We start from the raw sequence: 20754 nt of genomic DNA, 5'->3' as shown, positions 1-20754 counted from the left end.
CTTCCTTTGTGTAAAGCACTTTTTCTTCCCACTGTGCTGCATGTTCCATCTTTTCAGTATAACCTAGTATCAGTTCACAAGCTATGCAATCAAATTAAAGGCTTGATTTGTTTCAGTGAGTCTACTTGCTTCTCGCTACAGGGACCTTCTCCGAAAAAGCCACTGGAAGTTGGTAGTGAAGCAGATGGGCTATACATCTTGCAACCAGAGAAGTTTCTTAATGATGGTTTTATCTCGTTAACTCCCTCTGCTCCTTTGAATAAATGTGTACCTAGTTCCAAGTGTAATGTTTCCAAGAACTGTGAGAATATCATTGAGTCTAAGTCTGTAAATTCTATTTTGAATGATAAGCATACCTTGTGGCAATACAGATTGGGACATTTACCTTACAATAAGTTGAAATCTATTTCTTCTAAACTTTCCATTTCTGTACCTTCAACTCAATAATTTCCTTGTCATATTTGTCCCTTAGCCAGACAGACAAGGAACTCATTTCCTTCCAGTTCAACAACTACTACTTCTCTTTTGATCTTATTCATATAGATATTTGGGGACCCTATAATACTGCTACACATTCTGGGAACAGATATTTCTTAACCTTGGTTGATGATTATTCTAGATCTACTTGGACTTATCTTCTCAGTACAAAATGTAATGTCTTTACAGCTTTGAAAGCTTTCATTCTCATGGTTGAAACTCAGTTTAATTACAGAGTTAAGACAGTAAGATCTGACAACGCTTTTGAGTTAGGATTAAGTCATGAATCTTCCTCTTTCTTTCTCTCTAAAGGAATTCTTCATCAAACATCTTGTGTAGAAACACCTCAACAGAATGGAGTTGTTGAATGGAAACATAGACACTTACTTGAAACTGCAAGAGCACTTCTTTTTCAATCCAAAATGCCTTTGAAATATTGGGGGGAGTGTATTCTGACTGCAACCTATTTGATAAACAGATTTCCCAACTCTATCTCATGAGCTTCTCTTCGGTACACCTCATTCTAATGATCATCTTAGAGCTTTTGATTGTCTTTGTTACATTTCAACACTCAAAAGGGGTAGGGATAAGTTTTCACCAAGGGCAAGTCCTTGTGTACTCTTGGGGTACCCTTTTGGGAAGAAAGGCTACAGGGTATTAAACCTTACCACTCAACAGATTATGATGTCCAGAGATATGATGTTTTATGAGGCTGTTTTTCCTTTTGTTTTACAACAACCATCTCCTTCTTCTGAGTTCCTTGAATTTACTCCTCCTCCTACCTTTTCTTCTTTTTGTCCTTCTCCAGAATACTCTTCTTTTCCCATGCCTACATCTTCCTCTTCATCTCTACCTACAGGTTTTTCTTCTCCTTCTCCTCCTACTTCTCCATCTTCTTCTAATGTTCCTCCACTCACTCATACTCTTGTTCCTGTACCTTCTGATACATCCCCTTCTATTCCTCCAGTTGTTCCATTGAAGAAGTCATCCAGAACTCACCAAAGACCTGGTATCTTCAAGATTTAGTGTGTAACTCTGCCTCTATTTCCTGTCGTTCCCCCTCTTATGTTTTACCCGTTCACACCAATATGAAACAGGTTTGTATTTCTGCTTTGTCTTGCCAATCTCAATCCTTTACTAACTCTCTTTCCACTGTGCAAAAGCCTAGAACTTATTCTTAGGCAACTTTACATCCAGGATGGCAAGAGTCATGTCCAAGGAATTTGAAGCCTTAGAGGCAAACAATACTTGGAGTTTGGTTCCTTGCCTGTTGGGAATCATGCCATTCCCAGTAAATGGGTTTATAAGATTAAACATAGGGCTGATGGTTCTATCGAAAGGCTCAAAGCCAGACTTGTCATTAGAGGAGATACCCAAAATGAGGGTCTTGACTACACCGAAACGTTTTCTCCTGTTGTCAAAATGACTACGATCAGGTGCCTTTTAGTTGTCGCTGTCAAGAATCAGTGGCAACTTTTTTAGCTCGATGTTAATAATGCGTTTTTGCATGTGGATTTAATGGAGGAGGTGTATATGAAGGTCCCTCAAGGTATGGTTGTCACTTCTTCTGATTTGGTTTGCAAGTTAAACAAATGTTTGTATGGTCTCAAACAGGCATCTAGACAATGGTATGACAAGCTATCTGATGCTTTACATTCCAAAGGTTTTCAACATTCTAAGAATGATTATTCTCTATTTTTTAAACACTCAACTACTGGTTCTGTGTATTTGGGGTTCTATGTAGATGATATTGTGTTAATTGGTAATTATATAGAAGGCATTCTTCATCTTAAACAGTTTCTGGATGCTCAATGCAAAATCAAGGATTTAGGTTCTTTACATTACTTTCTTGGTCTAGAGGTTATGTATGTGTCTGATGGTATTTTGGTCAATCAAAGGAAGTTTGCTCTCGAATTGGTTGAGGAATTTGGGTGCACAGATTCCAAGCCAACCTCCAGTCCTCTTGCTTTGGGTCTAAATTTGTCTTCTGATGTAGGTAGTTTGCTTTCTGATCCTTCTCTTTACAGGAGGTTAATTGGCAAACTCAATTTCTTAACTCACACTAGGCCCGACATGGCTTATACGGTTCAGCATCTTAGTCAATTCATGCAGACACCCAGGCAGCCCCATTTGGATGCTGCTTTACATACTGTGTGCTACATAAAAGGATTGTCTGGTTTGGGACTTCATTTCTCCTCTCATTTCTCTTTTTCTATGGTTGCATTTTGTGATTTGGATTGGGCTTCTTGTCGTGATTCCAGGCGGTCTGTTAGTGGTTTTCTTGTTACATTGGGGTCCTGTCCTATCTCTTGGAAGTCGAAGAAGCAGACTACTGTTTCTTTATCATCTGCGGGGGCTGAGTGTAGGTCTGTTCGGAGATTGGTGGCTGAATTAACTTGGTTATGTCGCCTCTTGGAGAATATGAATGTTCACTAATTTGACTCTTATTGCTGTCCATTGCAATAATCAGTCTGCCATTCAGATTGCAAAGAATCCTGTCTTTCACGAGCGGACTAAACACATAGAGCTAGACTGCCATTTTGTTCGGGAGAAATTGCAAGATGGCTTGATTTCATTGCATTATATACCTTCTAGTGCCCAACTTGCGGATATTTTCACAAAGAGCCTTCCTAGTCAGGCCCATTTGCAGCAATTGTCCAAGTTGGGAGTGGGTTCTTCCAGCCCCACTTCCAACTTGCGGGGGTGTTGGGCCACCATATTTTACACCTGAGCCAGGCCCAACTACTGTGTTAGAGGACAGGCCCAGTTAGGCGGGTTTAATTATTTAGTTTTTACTAGTTTGCGCCTGAGTTATATATAGAGTGGGGACTCTTTATAAATAAAGAGACTAGGTATCATTTTGTGAATGAAATGTAAAGTTCAGATATTTTTCTCTATCTCATTTTCTAGAACCTTCATCTCCGCACTTCGATTTGATTGGAATTCATGAAAGGAACTTGAATTTTATTAGATTTTGTCAGCTATTTTAGCCTTAACTTCTATAGTTTTATGCATTTTAGTAGCGGTTAATGTAACTAATGGTATTGGCGAAAGGCAGAATTTTTCCATTACAATCCTTGGCAAGGATGCAAATTTTGAAACAGGGATATTGCAGAAATCATATATGAGGTTATGCACTTATGTAGATGTCTCGCCTAGTTGAGTATATAGTTATCAGCCTTAACTGTTGCAGTCTGTTCCATACAGGCATAATACGGAAGTACAATGTCAGAAATGGGAGGTTGAATCCTAACAATAGATTCTTATAGAGTAAAAGTTGAAGCTTAACAGTTGGACTTCTCTCAAATTTGGTTATCGTGGAATGTTATTGCTTCTTTTATTTTGCTTATTGTTGCTTCTTGTAACAACTTTTCTAAAGAACTATTAGGCCCAGGTTTAGCCCGAGCAACACCCCACTAGTTTATTTATACGTACTTATCTCATTCTTCTCCTTATACTAGCGCTTTTATACTGTACAACATGTACATCATCTTCTTACAACGAAAACTGATACTCTTTAATTTCTTGAGAATTAATTTATCTTTACGTTGTCTACTAATCCTTGTCTTTTTCTAACATCGGAATCTGTTTAGCCAAGAAGCAGTCGGCTTCAAAGCAACATGAACCATTTGGGTCAAGAGGAAACGGAAGTAGCTTTTGACAACAAAAAACATATATCAGATAATATACAAAATTTGAAGGTGAATTGGACTAATTTGGGGTCAAATTCATTACCGATGATATACAACAACAACAACAACGACCCAGTAAAGTCCCACTACGTGGGGTCTTGGGGGGGTAGTGTGTACGCAGACCTTACCCCTACCCCGATAGGGCAGAGAGGTTGTTTCCGATAGACCCTCGGCTCAGGAAGATGGAAATAAAACAAGAAAAGAAAAGATAATTCATCAGTATTGTCAACATAACCATAGAAATAATGACAGCATCTTGAAAACCATAAAATAGATGACATGCAATAACAATAACCCGCAACTAAGATACAGAGCTATGGGAAACAGTAAGGTTAGTGTGATACATCAACTACACCCCCGGAATAGAGAAGGAGAAGCTCGACTACCACTCTATCCTACAACCCTAGTGCTCGACCTCCAGACCTTCCTATCAAGGGCCATGTCCTCGAAAATCTGCAAGCGTGCCATGTCCTGCCTGATCACCTCTCCCCAATACTTCTTAGGCCGACCTCTACCTCTTCTCATACCCACTAAAGCCAACAGCTCACACCTCCTCATCGGAGCATCCAGGCTTCGCCTCCGCATATGCTCGAACCATCTGACCCTCGCTTCCCGCATCTTGTCATCCATAGAGGCCACACCCACCTTCTCCCGATTATCTTCATTCCTAATCTTATCTATCCTAGTGTGCCCGCACATCCACCTCAACATCCTCATCTCAGCTACCTTAATCTTCTGGATATGAGAGTTCTTAACTGGCCAACACTCTGCCCCATACAACAAGGCCGGTCTAACCACCGCTCTATAAAATTTACCTTTGAGTATAGGTGGCACTTTCTTGTCACATAAGACTCCAGATGCTAGCCTCCATTTCGTCTACCCCACTCTAATGCGGTGAGTGACGTTCTCATCGATCTCTCCATCCCCTTGAACAATCGACCCAAGGTACTTGAAACTACCTCTCTTGGGGATGACCTGTGTTCCAAGCCTTACATCCATGCCTACTTTCCTCGACTCGGCACTGAACTTGCACTCCAAGTACTCCGTCTTAGTCCTAATCAATCTGAAACCCTTAGACTCGAGAGCTTGTCTCCAAACCTCTAACCTCTCATTAACACCGTCCCGCGTCTCATCAATCAGGACTATGTCATCAGCGAATAACATACACCATGGCACTTCCCCTTGAATATGGTGTGTTAGTGCATCCATTACTAATGCAAATAGGAACGGGCTAAGCGCAGATCCTTGGTGTAACCCCATAACAACCGGGAAATGCTCCGAGTCGCCTCCCACAGTCCTTATCCTAGTCTTAGATCCATCATACATGTCCTTGATCGCTCTAACATAAGCTACCGGCACACCTTTTACCTCCAGACATCTCCATAGCACTTCCCTAGGGACCTTGTCATACGCTTTTTCCAAGTGAATAAACACCATGTGCATATCTTTCTTCCGATCCCTATACTGTTCCACCAACCTCCTAATAAGGTGGATAGCTTCTGTGGTCTAGCAACCCGGCATGAACCCGAACTGATTGTCAGATATAGACACTATCTTCCTCACCCTCGCCTCCACCACCCTCTCCCAAACTTTCATGGTATGACTTACTAACTTGATACCCCTATAGTTGTTACAACACTGAATATCATTACCGATGACATACAATAAAGAAAAAAATAGTCAAATAAGGATTTTTATTTTTTTAGTGAGTATGGTTGGAATCCATTGAAATCATATAAATGAGGTAATATACAAAATTCGAGCAAGATTAAAGATGATTTGGACTGGTTTAGTATCAATATTCGTAGTTAAAATTGAATTTAAAAAATTCTTCTGCATGCATGTATCTTACATACAGGCATACATGTGATACACATTTGAACATATGGTACATATGTGATATATAAATGATACAGAGTGTAATACACATATTATTTTTATCCATGTTCATCTTCTACTTTGAATTTTCAATGCAAACCACCTCAAAATTCCACGAAATCACTACAAAACTGAGATTCAAACTCCTTAAGATGTACTCAATCTATTTCAACGACATTCACTCAAAAGAAAGCAAAAATTTAACTTTTTTTTTAACTATAAATAGCTAATTAGCTAATAATAATAATATTTGACTAATATTAATAATATTTTATGAAATGACTAATTTTTGTAAACGAGCAGATATAACAAATAATTTCTCTTAAATGAAAGCACATCAAACACAAGCTAACATGCATTTTTGTAGTTGTCAGCTCGATCTCTACGTTGAATAGAAGTAGCTTTTAACAAGAAGTTGATGTTAGTACATAGTGTTAACAAACAGAAGAAAAGAAAACCAGAAACATTTGTTAACAACAGCAAGAAAATAATTTCGGGCCCACCGATTTTATTGTGTATCCTTAAGGAATTTAATCTTTTCATTATTGACTAAGGTTATGGATTAATTTCTGATAGGACAGAACGGAGAACTATTTAGCAACACTTCAAATTACAGAACTTTGGCAAACTTAAATGCAAGGGTGGAGGTAGAATGGTGGCAAATCGTATCAAACCCAGAATTTCGATTCGAACCATTTATTTGTCTTAAAAAAATCATGAAATATGTATAAATTATTAATTTAAAACTAGTAACTTTTAACGATTAGAAACTTAAACCCATAAGCTTGGAATCTGGCTCTGTCTCTGCTTAAATGACGGAAAAAATCACAGTTAAACACTTACGTTTGTTATGAAAAGCAATTCAAAAGAAGAGGGAGAGAGTTTACAGAATATTTTTGATGAATGAAAACAAAGGCCAAGCCTTTGAATTTATAACCAACGACTGGTTGAAAGGAAGAGGTGCAACTCAACAGTTGCAGCCTCTCAAGTAGCTGTTTACGAAAAACGGATTAAAATAGAGGGAAAACCAAACGATCGTTACAAAAACGGACAGAAAATATTAATCCAAATCAAAAACTAAAGCCGCGCGACGACGCCGCGAAGGCGCGAGACTTGCCTTCTTCTCAACTCGTTAAGTGTTATAAGAAGTATTTTTCAATGTAATCACAATGATTTCCCTCTCTTTTATTTTTTTTATTTTCCTCCATATTTTTTCCCTCCATTTCCCATTTACACAATACTTTGAAAATCCCAACAGTTGATACCAATGGAAATCGAATTAATTGATTCTTTAGAGGCGTTACATATACGTAATTCTACATGAATTCTTCTTTCTTTTTTCTTGGCAAATGGAAAGTAAAGGATTTTATTTACCAAAAAGCTTTATAATGCAGTATCAAAAAGAAAAGAAACAGAAGTAATGTATGGTTGCCCACTCTGGCTAGTTCTCCCTGCCAGTTCATAGGTATTTATATGTATGCCCTGCCACTGAAGTATATGTTACTTAGGGGTCGTTTGGTAGGATGCATTGGATAAAATAATGCATGCATTAGCTTTGTGTATTAATAATACCTTGTTTGCTAAATATTTTGAACATATGCATTAATTATGCAAGCATTAGTTATACATCATATTTGGTATTATCCTATGCATAACTTTTGCATAGAAAATCATGGGTATTAGCAATGTAATGGGTTTTAATGCATGCATTAGCTTAGTTAAAGACAAAATTATCCTTCAAAATTTATGCTTGATTAAAATATGCTAGTTATTATATTAATGCAAGTTTAAAATAATCAAAATAGTGAGAAATAAAATTATATCTTTAGTAAATAAATAAATACTTAGCATATTTTTTTATAAATAAATATTTAGTTCTATATTACAATATAGGTAGACAAATCAAATGAATTTTCTTAAACTTTTTCATATAAAAACATTTCTCAACATATGTTTTTTTTTTAAAAGTTATAGTGATGGACTGGTTTTGAGGGTATTTTTGTAAACAAGCAATTCTTTTAAAAATTGTGAAATGCTTTAATTATACATCAAACCAGTAAAGATCTTCACTGAGAATTAGAATGAATGAGCTCAGCCATGTCTGCCATGGTGAGTAGTGAAGCTTCTAGAACTGAGAGAAAATAAGAGGAAGAAAGGCGGTGAAATTGATGAAATGAAGCTCAAACTTTATTGATGCAATACAGAGCATATTTATACAACTTTGTACAGCTGGCACTATTAACAAACTAATACTAACTAACTTTCTAACTACTCCAACTAATTATCTGACTGTGAAGAATAAAGCTAAGTATTAAGTAAATAAGATATCTCAATACCCACCTCAAGTTGGAGGTGGTGAAAACATTGCCAACTTGGCTAAAACTCCAGAATGCTTGATGCATGTTAGGGCCTTGGTAAGTATATCCGCCAGTTGATGGTCAGTTGTAATGTGGTGCAGTGAAATAAGGCCTTCTTGCAGTTGTTTCCTCACAAAGTGGCAATCAACTTCGATATGTTTAGTACGTTCATGAAAAACTGGACTTTTAGCTATGTGTAGAGCTGAAAAACTATCACAAAATACTGAGATGGGATGAATGGAAGGAACTCTCAGTTCAGATAGAAGTCTGCTCAACCAAACCAGCTCACCAACCACCTTTCTAAGAGACTTGTACTCTGCCTCTGCTGAAGATAGAGAGATAGCTTCCTGCTTTTTAGATTTCCAACTGAGTGGACTGTTTCCCAATAGAAAAATATTCCCACTAACAGACCTTCTTGTGTCTGGGCAAGAGGTCCAATCAGAGTCACAAAAAGCTCTAACAGCCTAGTCCCCAGACTTGGACATGGAGACTCCTAAAGCAGGATCACCCTTGAGATACCTTAGCAAGTGATAGGCTGCTTTTAGATGAGGTTCCCTAGGGTCTTGCATGAATTGGCTTAGGTGTTGTACTCCAAAAGCTATGTCCAATCGTGTATTGGTAAGAACGTTAATTTCCCTATTAGCTTTCTGTAAGAGGTTGGATCTTCCAATGGTTTGCCCTCCTTGGCCTTGAGCTTTTCATTAGGATCAAGAGGTGAACTGAAAGCAGTGTACTCCAAGCAATTGTATTCTTTTAGCAAATCTAGAACAAATTTTCTTTGAGAAATAACTACACAATCAGGCTTGTATAGAACTTCCAATACTAAAAAGTAGTGCAAGTTGCCCAAATCCTTTGTCTTAAACTTGTCATGAAGGAAACCTTTCAGTTGAAGTATTCCCTCTTGGTCTGTTCCTATGACTAAGACATCTTCTACATATACTGCCACATACACCACTAAATTTCCATCTTGTTTGTAAAACAGTGAATAGTCATTCAAGGAATGGTTGAAACCTTTAGAACACAAGGCCTCAGTTAACTTCCCATACCACTGTCTACTAGCATGTTTAAGACCATATAAGGATTTATTTAGTTTGCAAACTAGGGATTGATATTTCACCATGAGACCTGGTAGAATTTGCGTATACACCTCTTCATGGAAATTCCCATGAAGGAAAGCATTGTTTACATCCAACTAAAACATATGCCAATTATTCTTTACTACGACTGCAATAAGTGTTCTCACTGTACTCATCTTGACTACTGGAGAAAAGGTCTCTGTGAAGTCTACACCCTCCTCCTGAGTATAGCCCTTCACAACCAGTCTGGCTTTGAACCTTTCTATTGTGCCATCAGATTTGTGTTTCACTTTGTAGACCCATCTACATCCTATTGCCTTTTTATTGAGTGAAAGAGGCACTAAGCTCCAAGTGTTGTTGGCATAGAGTGCCTCAAACTCTTGAATCATGGTTGCTTGCCAAGCAGGGCTGACAGCAGCCTCTTCAAAAGAAGATGGTTCAGTGTCATTGCAAATGCTGCTCACCAAAGCCTGACTGTTAAGATTCATTAATTCATGGGCTATGTGGTAACAGTTAGAGAACAAGTTATCGAGAGAACAAGGAGTATTTATCAACATTGCTGACATTATGTACATAGTCTTTCAGATCTGTAGGGGTTTTGTGCTCCCTCTGTGATCTTCTTAGAAGTTCAGAGGGATGAAGCACTGAAGGGGAACTGAGAGAAGGAGGTGAGTATGAGGGAGAAGGTGCAAAATTGACAGGGGGAGAAGTTTGAAAGGGAGAATCAGAATATGAGCAAGGTGAAGAGGGAGGAGTAGGTATAGTATCAACTGGACCAGGTGAGTTCACATATGAAGAATCAGAAGGTGAGTTGTTAGAAGGGAGTTCTGTGGCATTGTCATGACTGACAGTCACTAGTTCATCAGAAGAGATATTATCAAAGAATCTGGGAAGTGACACAGACTTAGACTTAGAGTATATTTCCAAAGGAAATACAAACTCATGGAAGACAATATCTCTGCCAATGTGTATTTTCTTTGTTGACAAATTCAAGACTTTGTAACCTTTGACACCAAATTGATAACCCAGAAAAACATTTAGAACTGACCTTGGTTCAAATTTGCTTATGTGAATCTTGGGTATGTAGGAAAGCACAAGCAACCAAAGCTTCTCAGCTGTGTATAGTCTGGTTTCTTCCCATATAGGACTTCTAAAGGGGACCTGTTTTGGAGATATGTAGTGGGTAATCTGTTTATGATGTGAGTGGCTGTTAGAACATACTCTCCCCAATACTTCAAAGGTAATTTAGATTGGAAAAGTAGGGGTCTATCAGTCTCAAGCTAATATCTATGTTTCCTTTCCACCGCTCCATTTTGTTGTGGTGTATAAGGACAAGTTCTTTGGTGAATAATCCCTTTTGACTGAATGAAAATGTTGGTGTCTAGACTGTTAAATTCCAATCCATTGTCAATAATATGGATTGGATATTGGTTTTGAACTGATTTTCAACTAGAAAGATGAAAGTTTTGATTGTTTGCAAAGCATTGCTCTTGCATGCTAGTAACTGAGTCCAAGTGGTTCTATTGTAATCGTCCACTATGGTGAGGAAGTATCTGTATCTGTCATGAGTGTGTTCATTGTAGGGTCCCCATAAATCCACATGAAGTAACTCAAAAACTTTTGAAGAAGCGTTAGTCTTTTAAGGAAATGGTAGTCTGATCTGTCTGGCCATGGAGCAGATTGTGCATATGAATGGTTGCTTGGGAGAAAATTCAGCAGTTATGGTGGAGATACCTTTCATCTTTGAAAATGGCACATGGCCAAGTCTATTGTGCCATAAGATATTCACATTATTGGAAAGACAAGAATTAGGTCTGGAAACATCAGCATTCAAAGTAAAAGTATTAACAATTGAAAGAGAAAGGTTCTGCATTTGACTCAGAGTTGGCTTATTTACAAATGAAGGTAGATGACATTGCATATTATTCAAAGAAGGACTATTTACATCACAAGGATGATTCGAAGCTATGGTGGAGGAGTTGTTGTCTCTCAAACACTTGGAGCAAAGCAGCTACAAGCCATCTCTTACTTTACCAATCTCCAGAGGCCTCTTCACTAAAGGGGCCTACAGAAGACAAGTATCATCAGTAAATGATGCCATGCCTTTAAGGTGTTTGGTCAACAAATAAACAGACACAAGATTGAACTTGAAAGAAGGGACTAAAAGGACCTTGTACAGTACTAATTTTTGTGTAAGAAAAACATCACCAATCTCAGATACTTTGACTTTGTATCCATTAGGTAGGACTACTAGAAGAGGATAACATAAGAATTTGATGTTAAAAAGTAGGGATCTATTAAAGGTCATGTGATTGGAAGCCCCTGAATCCAGTATCCATGTATCAATCTTGGACTCAAAGCATTTACATGAAAGTTTACCAAAATCAATGAAAGAGGTACATACTATCATACCTGCAAAGCTGACAGCATTGGCACTAGGTGAGTGTGAATTCCCTGAGGATCTCCCAGCATCTCCATTCCCCACATAAAATTATTGAAGCAAGCTTACAGGCTGTTCATACTATTCTTCAGTCAAATTCATATTCCTTCCATCATCTTGTGCTTTGTTTTCATTCTCTTTAGTGGTAACAACTTCATTGGGAACTCCTTGCACAAATGCAACTACTCTCTTACCTTTATTGTACCTAGAATTTTGGCTATAGTTCTGACTATTTGAGAAGTGCCTTGGAGTGAAATTTTGAGTAGAATTCTGATTGTTTTGTGGGTAACCATGTAACTTGTAACACCTGTCCTTACTATGCCCTGGCTTTCTGCAGTATTCACATATGGGCCTATTTCTAGGAATCTCGCTGTAATTGTTATTTGTTGGGAAGTTTGTCTTAAAAGTCCCCTATCCTGATGCACTAACATTCAATGAGATTGACTCAACAGATAAATGGCTACCTGGCCTAATCTCTCTTTGTTTTTCATCCTGAACTAGAAGTGAAAATGCTTGTGCCAAGCCTAGCAATGGATTCATCATAAGTATATTGCCTCGGACTTCTGTATATACCTTATTTAGTCCCATAAGAAATTGTATCAGCCTCCTTTCTTGCTCGGCTTTGTACATACTCTCTTTTGCACCACAATTACAGGTGCAACTATATTGAGTTCTTTTGTTCAAAGTAGTAAGCTCTTCCCAGAGCTTCTTCAACTTAGTATACTAAGTAGTGATATCAAGAGTACCTTGGGAAAGATCGTTGATTTCCTTCTGAATTTGATACAGCCTAGCTCTATTAGTTTGTTCATAGCGATCCTCTAGTTCCTTCCAAAGCTCAACAACATCATTTGCATATTCTACAATGTTTGCGATTTCCTTAGAGAGTGAATTTAGGATCCAAGAGGTCACCATATTATCACATCGCTCCCACTGACGAAATTGTAGTGACGAAGGATCTGGCTGTTTGCACTCGCCGCTTATAAAGCCTAATTTGTTCTTCACAGATAATCCCCTCAATACACTTCTCCTCCAATATATGTACCCTATGCGATCAAAAACAACTGAAACGAGCATAGCTCCTGGATTATCAGATGGGTGAAGGTATAGAGGATCACTGGGATCAATTCCTATGTTCGTCGCAGCAACAGTAGCGGTAGTTTCTACTCCAGTCGAATTGTCTTGGTCAAGGATGGCCATGATCAAATAAAATTGATGATGAAAACAGAAGAATTTTCTATTATCACGATTTTTGACAGCAAATTGTTAACGAATAGAACGAAATTCCTAAAATTAGGGCAAATTCTGAAACCTAAAGGAATCGAACAAGGAGACAAATGAAAAATAACGAAAGGTAGGGGAAGTTAATATGTGATATTAACCTCGCTCTGATACCATGTAAAGATCTTCACTGAGAATCAGAATGAATGAGCTCAGCCATGTCTGCCATGGTGAGTAGTGAAGCTTCTAGAACTGAGAAAAAATAAGAGGAAGAAAGGCAATGAAATTGATGAAATGAAGCTCAAACTTTATTGATGCAATACAGAGCATATTTATACAACTTTGTATAGCTGGCACTATTAACAAACTAATACTAACTAATGTTAACTAACTTTCTAACTACTCCAACTAATTATCTAGCTATGAAGAATACAGCTAAGTATTAATTAAATAAGATATCTCAATAAAACCAAACAATGAATAAGAAATATGTCAGCATAACTAATGCAAGCATAACTAATTAATACTTGCATTACTAATACACCAGCATTATTTTTATGCACCCTACCAAATCACCCTTTATATTTTGGCCCTACATGAATTCTAACATTATCAACGATTGTATGTCCCTGTTCTCTAAGCTTGGAATACTAGTTATGAAGCTTATATCTAAAGAAGGAAACAAGGTGGCCAATAATAACTTCCAATGTATAGTAATAGTAGAAATAATATTTTTGAGGGCTTAGCTTAATGTTGTATAATTCACTGTCAACATATACTATCCTCTTTTAATGATTGTACAGGTGTCATGTATCCAAGCAACTATGTATTAGCTATTGTAGTTGCGAGCCAAGAATTTGGATAAAGGGATTTAAAAAAATTACTAGACTGTCACACTTAGGATATAAACTTGTGACATAAAACAATTTTTGAACCCCTTGCCACTACACTAGAATTTTCCCTTACGTCAAGGAATTCAGTATTCTTTGGTATACTGTATATTGATATACCATAATTAGTGTTAAATCATGATATATTTTGTCAGAGTACGTTAAATGGTACACCCAATATTCTTGATATACTACAGACTAATATATCATAATTACTGTTGAATCTTGATACTCTTACTAATTCTTAGTATACTTACATTTGATATACCATAATCATCATAGTATACCTAATTTTAGGATTCACCAATTTAACTAGAAAAAACAAAAAAAAAAAAAAAGATAAAAAAGAGTGACAAGTTTTTTATTTTAAAAAATCCTTAATGAATTTCATTAAAAATTTAAAAAAAGTCATTTTGCAAATATAAAATACAAAAATCAAAAAGAGTGACATTGTAACTATCGATAACCATAATAGATTGATGATTTTTTAGAAAGAATTTCAGTACTAATATTAGGACTAGGTTATTTATCTTGGAAGAACAAAAATAAAAGAGGCATAAAGTGTTAAAATTTTTAATGGAAAAACATAATAAAAAGATAAAAAATAATAATTGTAAGGAAAAAAAGTGACAGATGTTTTGAACTAACAGATTTTATTTTAAAAAATAAAATTTCTTAGAAAACTACAAAAAAAATATTATCTGCAAATATAAAAAAATCCAAAAAATCAAAAAGAGTAATATGGTAACTCTCGGTAATCATAATCCATTACTGATTGTGTAAAAAGTATCTCAATATAAATTTTAAGACTCGGTTATTTATTTAAAAAGCAAAAACAAAAGTGGAAAAAGTGATCACAGTTTTTGGTGGAAGAATTTTACTAAAAAATAACAGAAAAAATAAGATGAAAAAGATAAACCAAGCAGCCAAATATTTTGGACGGAGAGATTTTAGTGGAAAGAATAAAGTTATGAAAAATAAAAAACACCGAAAAATAAAAAATTAAGTAATAAAGAGTGAGGGAGTTACTACTAGAAAGAATAGTTAAATAAAAGAGAGAATAACTACAGAAAAAAATGAACTAAGAAAAATGAATAAGATTGCAAAATTTTATTAGAAAGAAAAAAGTACTAAGAGAAAAAGATAACAACAAAATACGAAAAAATAAAAAAAACAAAAAGAAAAATGTGAAAAAATAAAGAAAGAAAGAAAAGGACCTATGGTGAAGCCTAGGTATAGAAAGAAGGCAACCTGATATTAAAACTGTCACATTCCCATCTTCAGCTTGCCAAGGACATTAACCCTTGTTAGCAGAGAGTGGAGGTCGAGCATTAGAGTAATATAGGCTAGTGAATAGTCGAGTGTAATTCATTTTTGCACCTGTATTGCTTTTCTATACGTGTATAACTAGTGTATTCTTGTAATTCATATTCTTAGATTTCTAATACTACCTGCTATTTTTTTTTTCTTTGGTTATCTTTTTTTTCTGGTTTACTGCTTCTCTTTATATGAATTCTTCTCTTGACATGTTTTTCTTGAGCCGATGGAAAAGGAAAAAAAGAGAAAAAGAGAAATGTGGAAAAAAAAAAAAAAAAAGAAAAGAAGGAGAAGGACCTATGGTAAAGCCTAGGTATGGAAAGCAAGGGGTAACCTAGTCTTAAAATCTTTAAAAGGGGTATATTCTATCTTTTTTAAATTAAGAGAGCATTTTTGTCATTAAGTCTATAAAAGGGGCTTTAAATGTCATTTTCAAAAAGTAAAACTTTCACATTCCCAACTGAACTAGGAAATAGATGGCCATCTATTTATAGTTTCATTGCAGCTCAAAATTTATTAGGTTATTCCTGTTTTCCTTGTTTTGTATTACTCGTCTCTCCAAAAATTAACTCAAAGAACGTTATTGTCCCCCACTTTGTTAACCATGTTCTTTAGTTATTAATCAAAGAAAACATGAGTAATCTGACACATCATTCTTCTTCATATTATCATCGCAATCATCGACGTCCGAGACAAGTCAATGATCATTCTTCTAGACGACATTACAGATCAGTTCATCAAAATCCACGGGCAAATTATCCGTCGTCTCGGCCTGTTTCAAGAAACGTAGAACAATTTTCTATTCCTAGGGTTGATGATGAATCCATGACTCGGCAAAACCTGAATGAAAACACAATTTTTCCATATAGGTATGGAATTAACATAACTAACTTGAGCGAACATTCTTTAGTGGATATGGTCTTACAGCCAGCTGCCGCAGATAACCTGCATGGCCACTCCCAAGATAGGAGCTATCCGCCGTATAATCATAGTTCTCAGTCAACAAGTGATCCCTCTCGGTTCATCAGAACGTTTGCTAGTCCTGTCAACTCCTTCCGTAGTGATCATCTGAGTACTGGCATTGATTTTGACTCTATGTATGATCTACTTGATCTTGATCATCATCTGAGTACCGGCTCTGAATTTGACTCTGTGTATGATCTAACTGATCCTGAGGAGGGTGTTATATTGAAGTATTTGAAAACAAGAATACATCGTGCTCCTGTGCCCAAAGATGAAGTTAACCCCACGAAAACTGAAGTAGTTACCGATAAAGAACCAGAAATTTGTTCTATATGCCAAGCTGAATATGAAGACGAAGAGACCATAGGGACACTTCAGTGTGGGCATGAGTATCATATGGACTGCATCAAACAATGGATAATGAGGAAGCAAGATTGTCCCATGTGCAGAGCTTCAATTTTTCCTTCACAACATTAACATATACTGGTTAACTTGTCACAAAAACTTGACATGGTTGTCATTTAATAGCATGCATGTAGAGATTATTTTATTTTAACTTCTTTTACCAAAGTGAAGTTTTCTTTTTCTTTTGCAAGACCAACTTAATTGGGTACTTGGTTGTGTACACTATTTTAAAATTCTTATCGTTAGATTAGACTTGGTTAGACAAGTTGTTTTAGGACAATTACTTCGAGTCCATTAGCAAGGCATGAAATTGAGCACCATGTATTTTATGTTTCCTCTAAGAAGATATATTTAGCCAACTTCTTTTCCAACTACCTAACGGTATAATCAGGAATACATATGGAGTAGTACTTATATCATATAATCAAACCGAAAGAAAGACTCCATGTTATATACGAAATCATTTTAACCATTTCCATGATCAAAACAATAGGTCTAATTTACATGCATTTTTTATTCAAAATTACATACATTTGGAAATGGAGAACTCTTAATAAGATTAATTAAGTTCTTTCTCGGGCTTGCCAGCCATAACATACTACTAACTACCAGCCAAACAATTGATTCACATGATAGAGGCATTTTCAACAATGCTCTTTGCCAGATTGCAATAACAATGTTAAAACCATTGATCACTTGTTCATTAAAGCCTCCTCCTCCTGAAATAGCTTAAGACATCAACCATTACCTTACAACAATAACTCTTACCAATGGATGAATAAAGAATGATTAATGTAAAAGGGACCTAAGTACAAATGATTTTGTTAATTTGGGCACTCTCTTTTCTTTCAGCCTTTGGCACCTAAGGCTTTGTAGGTACAACAACATCTTTCGCAAAAGTAGAAATGAGTGATCAACTGCACAATCAGCCATTGCCAGTGGCGGATGTAGACCCGGAACACCGCGTTCATCTGAACCCAGTACTTTCGATGTAAAACATAAATATATGTATACAATATATTAAAATTATAACAAATAGTAGGTCATGATTTTTACGTGTTATAAATACCACTTGCAATTGTCAATGTAAATCATTCAAGATAATTACTGTTTCATGGTATCAGATATCCAGGATATTCTCCAAGTCTTCTTCTCCGTATCATCATGGTTTCATCTACATCCAGTTCTCAAACCTCTTCTCCTTCCTCTTCTTCCATGGCTAATCTTCCAGTTACTCCTTCCGTTATGCATTCTGCTGTCTCTATTTCCAATATCAAAAATTTGATTCCTGCCACTCTTGATTATAAAAACTATATGCTTTGGAGAGAATTATTTCTTCCTGTGTTTAAAGGACATGGTGTCTATGGCTTCATTGATGGAAGTTATTCATGTCCCGAGTCAACTCTTACCATGGACGATGTAACTTCTGTTACTAATCCAGCTTTTCAATAATGGGTCCAATTTGACTCTATTGTTTTATCATGGATACAAACCACAATTTCTCAAGAAATACTTCAGGAAATTATCCATCCTAACCAAAGACTCACTGCTCGCGAGGCGTGGCTATACATTGAACGTCTTTTACATGATCATGTTAGTTCCCGAACTCTCCAACTTAAGGTTCAATTTCATAACCTTAAGAAAGGTTCCCTTTCTATTGCTGATTGTGTGCATCGCCTCAAATTCATTGCATTAATTGGTAATCCTATTTCTGATTCTGATCTTGTTCTCCAAATTCTCTTTGGCCTACCTTCTAAATATCTCTCTGTTAGCACTTCAATCTCTACTAGGATTCCAGTTCCTACTTTTCTTGAGACAAGATCTCTTATGTTCCTTCATAAAACTCAATTGATTCGTTTTTCTTCTACCACATCAAATTCTTCCACTGCTTTAGTAGCTAAATAAAATTCATCTTCTCAAGGACACTACAAGAAATCACACTTATTGCGGCGACATAAATCGTCACAAAAACCATAGAAGTCGCTGCTAAAGGGTATTAGTGGCGACTTTTGTATTGCCACTGGGGAAACCGTCACTGAAGGTTACTTGTGGCGATGCTTGAGGTCGCCACTAAAAGACCATATTTTTAAAAAAACGCTACAAAAATCTGTTCCATAAGAACAAATATTAGATGGGTCGCCACTATAAATGTCCTTTAGTAGCAACTAAACCTGCCACAAATAATATTGATGTTCAGTGGCAAGATTATGTCGCCACTATAAATATCCTTTAGTAGCGACTGAACCTGCCACAAAAAACATTTATGTTCAGTGGCAAGATTATGTCGCCACTATAAATATCCTTTAGTAGCGACTGAAATTGCCACAAAAAATATTTATGTTCTGTGGCAAGATTATGTCGCCACTATAAATATCATTTAGTAGGGACTAAAGTGGCCACAAAAGTTTTAACGATGAAAGACACAATATATTCTATAGCGACTAAATCGGCTGCAAGAAATTGACATTCNCAGAAATAGAAACTATCAATCTTTTTTCCAAATTGGAATCCTTAAAGAAGTCTATGGGATCATATGGATGCTTTTCCCTTAAAAAACTTGTCTCTGACTACTACTACAATCACAAATTGCATTTTGAGAAATTACCTTTAATACTACCTACTAACTTAAAAACCCCTTTCACAGATATATACATGCCTCTATCACCCATAACCTACGATCAAATTTATTGGGCTCTTACAACAAATGGCATTTTCTCCGTAAAATCTGTCTACATTTCTCTAACAAATACCTAACTTCACATTACTCCTATAAGTGGATTTGGAAACTCCCCATTCCACCAAAAATATCTTTCTTTCTTTAGTTACTTTGTTACAACAGACTTCCAACTGCTACGTATCTCTCACGATTAGGTATCCTCACTTTGCCTATATGTACACAATGTCATATGGCTCCCGAAACAATAATTCATATCGTTCTAGAATGCCGTAATGCAATTCAGCTATGGGTTGACCTCAACTTATCATTTCCAACTCAAAGCTATACTACATAACAAACTGATAATACACATTGGTTATATAACTTTATCCATACACCATTATCATCCACTCCTCATAAAATTCCGTCTACAACATTTCTACCTTTTGCACTATGGCATCTTTGGATTATAAGGAACAAGAATACTTTAGATCATAAAAGAATTCCTTTAAATATTCCCTTAATACTAAATATGACAGCTGAATATTACCTTTTAACATATCAAAAACTAAAAAACAAATTTGTAACACCTCTATACATCAAATGGCATCCAGCAAATGCTACTAACTACAAACTAAACATTGATGGGTCTTGCTCATCTACCCAGCAAAAATATGGTATTGGTGGAGTTTTTCGAAACCACCAAGGCAACTGGTTCATGGGTTTTGCCGGCAAATCAAACCTAGGTACAAGTGTTCAGACAGAACTCCTTGAACTACTCATGGGGCTGAAACTTGTTGTGCAACAACATATCAAACCCATCATCATTGAGATAGACGCACATGGAATCATCGGTATGTTTAATTCAACTACTATGCACTACACTAATATCATTAACGATTGCAGGTTATTACTTTTACAGCTGGATAGCCCTCCTATATAACATATCTATAGAGAGCAAAATTGTGTTGCAGATAGTTTAGCCAAACATGGAGCCATGCATGCACATGAGAGCTGCATACTTTTTGGAAAACCACCATCTTTTGCAGAGCCTTCTTACCAGTGAGATCATAACAGAACACTTCAAAGCAGGCTCGTTAAATTCAGCTCCAGTAACTCAACACAACAGCTCTCTGCTAAAACTACTTTGTGTAATAGTAATATTCTATCTAGTACTAACTATCTCTCTAGTAATGATTCCCATACGGAGGTCTTTGTAGTAAATTCTAATATTCCAAGCTTAGTGACTATGATGCCTCTCATGCATCTTGTAAAATGTACTCATGTACCTGTTTAGTTCCCTATAATATAAGTACTTTCCGACAAAAAAAAAAAAAAGAATAGTCATGGTTACGTAAAGTTTAGTTGTATTAAAAAGTAACCCA

At 36.3% G+C, this 20754-nt stretch overlaps 3 protein-coding genes across 3 annotated transcripts; all 3 read left to right on the top strand.

Moving 5' to 3' along the window:
* Positions 1-1995: 1995 nt before the first annotated feature.
* LOC109209517 (uncharacterized mitochondrial protein AtMg00810-like) lies at positions 1996-3208 on the top strand. The gene is made up of 2 exons (XM_019372799.1): positions 1996-2859; positions 2948-3208. Exons 1-2 carry the CDS (start codon positions 1996-1998, stop codon positions 3206-3208), a joined length of 1125 nt encoding a protein of 374 aa, XP_019228344.1.
* A 13052-nt stretch (positions 3209-16260) lies between these two features.
* Positions 16261-16785, top strand: LOC109209516 (E3 ubiquitin-protein ligase MBR1-like). The gene has a single exon (XM_019372798.1). The coding sequence runs from the start codon at positions 16261-16263 to the stop codon at positions 16783-16785; it is 525 nt and encodes a 174-aa protein (XP_019228343.1).
* Positions 16786-19901: 3116 nt separating this feature from the next.
* Positions 19902-20435, top strand: LOC109209514. The gene is made up of 2 exons (XM_019372797.1): positions 19902-20223; positions 20344-20435. Exons 1-2 carry the CDS (start codon positions 19902-19904, stop codon positions 20433-20435), a joined length of 414 nt encoding a protein of 137 aa, XP_019228342.1.
* Positions 20436-20754: the final 319 nt, after the last annotated feature.

Source organism: Nicotiana attenuata, unplaced genomic scaffold (assembly GCF_001879085.1).
Source record: "Nicotiana attenuata strain UT unplaced genomic scaffold, NIATTr2, whole genome shotgun sequence".
Taxonomy (NCBI): domain Eukaryota; kingdom Viridiplantae; phylum Streptophyta; class Magnoliopsida; order Solanales; family Solanaceae; genus Nicotiana; species Nicotiana attenuata.
Note: the sequence above shows the minus strand (reverse complement) of the source record. Positions and strands in the feature narration are given on the sequence as shown.